The sequence below is a fragment of the Nematolebias whitei genome, chromosome 1 (assembly GCF_014905685.2).
Source record: "Nematolebias whitei isolate Nwh7 chromosome 1, NemWhi1, whole genome shotgun sequence".
NCBI classification, from domain to species: Eukaryota; Metazoa; Chordata; class Actinopteri; order Cyprinodontiformes; family Rivulidae; genus Nematolebias; species Nematolebias whitei.
In genome coordinates this window covers 8864292-8868988 of record NC_056498.1, presented here as the reverse complement: position 1 = coordinate 8868988, position 4697 = coordinate 8864292, and the positions used below count along the sequence as shown (strand labels likewise).

The window sequence follows — 4697 nt, the reverse complement described above, 5'->3', positions numbered from 1 at the left end:
GCTCTGTGATACAGAGTCCTGATGACTCCTAACTTGTGCTCCAAAGGCCACTGGCCAAAAGGATGGCCCAGCACAGAAGATCAACATCATCAGGCCAGGATTCTGCGGTCTACACTCATCTCCAGGGATGAAGATGTTCACATCCTGGACAGAGAGGAACGATGGTTTGAGAGGAGTAAAGGAGGCCATCTTTGTAAAAAGAAATTGTCCATCGTTAAACAGGGGTGGAGGCCTCCGGGTTCAACTGTCCCCCTCTTACAATGCTGTGATTGCTAGTATCACTCAGCCCTCTGTGAATAGTAAACTGCCATCAGTGTGCTAATGATCCATTGTTAGGCTGATGGTCCTTCTTGATCATGTGATCAGCTGGTTTTGGTTGTCAGCAGCAAACTGGTTGATCCACTCTGAGAAGGTGCTATTTAAGAGACTGAGCTGAATACAGCACCTCAGACTGAGGAAGTCTCTCGGATGAGAGACGAAACGTTTCTATATTTTTTTTGCTTTGTTTTGTTTTTTGTTTTTTTGAATGTCCAGAGGACCAGATTGAACTGTTTTGAATACTTTCAGTCATGTTTCTGCATTCACTCTCTCACAAGGCGGACACATTTTCTCTCCGTCCCCTGTTCTCTTCTTCTGCGTTGTTGCTCTCTGTTTGTGTCTCGGAGCTCCTGTTGCATATCTTCCAAATGAAAAATACTGTTATGGATCTGGTGAGCTGGACTTTTAACGCAATGGACAAAATCTTTTCAACAAAGCGACAGGGTCCTGGAGAGCCCTTCTGTCCTGCTGAGACTCACGCTGCAGGATACATCATGGATGTGGGGGCTGATGTGTCTTTCCATTTGTCTCATGAGGATGCCAAATACATATACAATCGTATTTATAACAGGTTTCCTGCTTTTTGGAATCGGCTGGCTCCTGGTCTATCAACATACAAAGAAGACGGCTGCAGCTAATTTGGCCCTCGTCAGGCTGCCTGCCTTGATGGTTTGGTTCGTGCTAGGAGTTCTCAAAATCAGCTGATTTACAAGCTAAACCATAAGATGGAAGTGATAAGTGAGAATCGCAGGCCACCTGCGTCTTCTAGGACTCACCAGCATGTTGGAGACAACCTTGAAGGAGGCCCATAGCACGAATCAGTAGAATGCCCACAAATCTGGTAATTTTGGATCAAAAGTACTGAACAAAACCTTCTGCCTGAAGAAATCAACAATTGTGGCTTATCTGAATCTGACTCCCCTGTTTGACCTCGAAAGCAGGCCGACTATCAAATTGCTCCTGGGACATGGATAAACTAAGGAAAAACTTAATCTATTGCAAAATCTCTCTTCCCCCCCCCCCAATCTTTCGGACGACTGTACGAACAAAATCGGATCATAATCATCATAATCAGTCAAATCATAATTCAGGTCTCTCTTGTAAATGAGTCCTCGAGGCTCAATGGGATTAACCTGTCTAAATATAGGTTGAATGAAAAAAATAATGTCACTGCATCTCGGTACAGTGATAATAAAGCTTATTCTGATTCTGAACAGGTAGAGGAGTGGACCGCACGCACGCCATCAGAAAAAGGGTACGTGGTGGTGGGTGTGAAAGAGCATAAGACGACAGCACAAATGGCAATGTTTGCCTTGGACCAGGAGGAGGAGATGGTACATAAAATAATATATATCTTGAATTTGCCCTTTGTGCCATTTTAGGAACTAAAATTATTATTTTTATTTTTACCTACAGTGGTTTGACATATATTACACCATAATCCGGCCACAGATTCTGAGGACCAGTGCATGTGACATGGATAAGGGAAGTTTTTTCCTTTCCTCCATAGGGACATCTATTTATAATCCATCCAATGACATAAACAGACTTCATTTAAAGTAAGTTGACATAAGTTGACGTCAGGATTAATTTCCTCTTATGTGTAAATCTGTTAGAAGTTGCAGTTCTCTCAGAACTCATGTTAGGTTGGGAAATTTACAGCATTTTCCTCTTGAACTCTCTTTTAGATACAACCTAAAACCAGTTTGCAACCTGGAAGCTCGCAGGGTGTATGAGACCTCAGTCAAAATAAAAACAGATGCTGAAAAGGCGCTGGTGGCTGATTACCTAAGACAATCAAATGCAACAGCTGAAAGGCGCTACCGGATGTCGATACCGAAAAACATTGTGCAGGCACGATTAATTTTGAACAGTGCTGCAGGTGACTCAAGGTAAGATAGTTGTACAGTTCACATTTTCTAAACAATAAACCATGTAACCATTTATTTTCACATGAACTACTAAATTTTAACCATTTCTTGGATCTCATGTCTTATTTAGAAGCAAATCTAAGCGAAGAAGCAGATGTGACGAGGCCAGTCTGTCAACTAGCTGCAATATGCAGATTAATGTTCTGATGGCATTTGACAAGCTGCTGGAAACACATCCCGTTTCGGTGAATGAGGAAGTTCCCTCTAAAGAAGTGCGCGTGGCCATTTCACAGCAATACCAGAGGATACTCTACGAGAGGTGGATAAAGGCTCAGATGAAGCTACGTATCAACCATGTGCTCAGTAAGTTTTCTTCTTGAGTTATTCCACGTTAAACTATTTACTGTATTTTTCGCCCTATAAGTCATGTTTTTTTGGGGGGGTGGGGGGGGGGGTTGCACAAATTGCATGCCCCTTAAACTTATAAATCCGAAGCGACATATTTGTGGATTTATTCCAATATTCATAAACCAATTTTTGGCTGAGATATGACCGTTTTCATTCTTTCTGACTGAAAATATTGAACACTACCATTTTCAGCCGTTAGATGTCAGTCAAGTAGTATGGCATGCCGTTGTATCATGTTACAGGTAAAAGTAGCTATCAATGACACGATTGGCTTGCCGTAGCCTGCCACCTTCGTTTTGCTCGCTTGGATCAACCGTCAAAACAGCTTCATTTCGCTGCGCCGCCCCGGCGTAATGCAATTTGACCATTGAAGTGCATTTATTAAGTAAACCTTCAACTGAGACACAACTTTACTATAAAGTCGAGCAAACAAATAATTGTAATTGTTGTTAAGTGTTAATCTTGTCAATTGATTTTTGGCACAACACCGGTCCACATTTCTGGGTGGTCAGCGGTGACGCATAACAAACGCGACGCGTCAGCTGTGATGCATAATAGATGCGACGTATACAGTGAGGCGACGTATTTATGGATTGTTCCACTTTATTAGAATTATTTAGACTGATGAGACTTATGGGGCAGAGCAACTTGTACGGCGGAAAATACGGTAGTTCACTGTATGCTGTTTATATCAATGATCGTTATGTTTTCTTCCATCATAGAACACTTTAGACACTTTTCTTGCCTGCCCAGTGAAAGTCGCATTAAGGCATGGATTAAATCAATGGGTTGGAAAAACAACATTCCTACTGCGTCTTCAGTCATCATGGATTGGAAGTCATCCAGAAACGGGAAGGATGCAATCAATTCAGACTTGACAAAGAAGTCCATCAAGTCATAAAAATAGAGGCCTGCTTGCGAAGGACATTGAGAGGGAAAAACGGGGGCGTTGTAAACCACACGGGATTTTCAACAAGGAGAAGTTGTCTACCATGGGAAGGTGGTGGCAGGTAAAGAGGACCAATCAAACCACACAACATCATTAGAGATCGAGACTGGAAATAAACCGGAGAGTGATCTACATACACTGACATGGTACTGCATGTACACTTATTACATCTTATTTTCACAATGGGAGGAGTTGATGAAGCAGGAAGCCATCCTGGACCAGATGGGTTGCATGTTCTTCTTCCCATCTCGGAGCCAGAGGCTATGCATTGATGCCCTGACCTTCCAGCAGAGTGCCACCCGAACATCTCTTTTCTGTCCTCTCAGACTCAGCCAGTCAAGACAGATCCTGAGCCTGGTTCGATCCTGGTTCTGCTGGAGGTTTCTTCAGGGAGGTTTTCCTTCCCACTGTGGCCAAACTGTTCTTGTTCAGGATGGGAGATTGTGATGAAGATTCAACGCAGACTGAATGATTACTTCATTTGAATGTTAACATTTACTTATTTGCTTTTATAATGTGTGAAGACAAATTTTGTCGTAACTTTGTGCTAGATTAATAAACAATTTCAATTGAAAAGTCACTGCATGTTCATTTTTTTCTTGCAATGGGCAAGTTTTGCCAAAGGTCCAAATAGAAACATCAGATTGGTAACTGGGTTATCTACAGTTATGCAGAATATTTCAAGACTGGTAAAATGTGAAATAGCTGACTCTTATCTGTTGTTTTCATCTTAAACCTTTGGGAACAAAGCTTATAACCTGCACTTCCTGATAAACCGAGTCTAGTCTTGATCCCTTTCACAACTGACTTGGAGTGAGCCATTACATTTGTGCATTTTGAAGACGGTCTGTCAACTGCACTACGGTGATCCTCCGATTCACACGCATATTTCCTGTACCAGATCCGCCCCTGAACGTCACACAAGCTTGTGACTGGCATCACAGTGTAGGTGGGATTCTGCCCTTTGCAATGACACCAAACATGCCGGGAAACATGCAGATCTGGTTTCCTAAAGCAGCTGATGAATGATGCTAATGTATCCAACATTTTTCAGTCAGGTCATCTGGACAAGATGACCTGACTGAAAAATGTTGGATTGTATACCTGGATTATTGAGCATGGACTTTGTTGATGCAAATCAAATGTAAGTC

General features: G+C 42.3%; 1 protein-coding gene across 1 annotated transcript in view; it reads left to right on the top strand.

Annotated features, from left to right (window-relative positions):
• LOC119415115 overlaps positions 1-4116 on the top strand; it is a 4788-nt gene extending 672 nt beyond the window's left edge. Inside the window, exons 2-6 of the mRNA XM_037682264.1 lie at positions 1536-1652; positions 1735-1877; positions 2007-2210; positions 2320-2552; positions 3320-4116. Coding sequence (XP_037538192.1) covers positions 1536-1652; positions 1735-1877; positions 2007-2210; positions 2320-2552; positions 3320-3498 — 876 coding nt within the window. The 3' untranslated portion in view covers positions 3499-4116. The remainder of the gene's footprint in view (positions 1-1535; positions 1653-1734; positions 1878-2006; positions 2211-2319; positions 2553-3319) is intronic.
• The last annotated feature ends 581 nt before the right edge of the window (positions 4117-4697 follow it).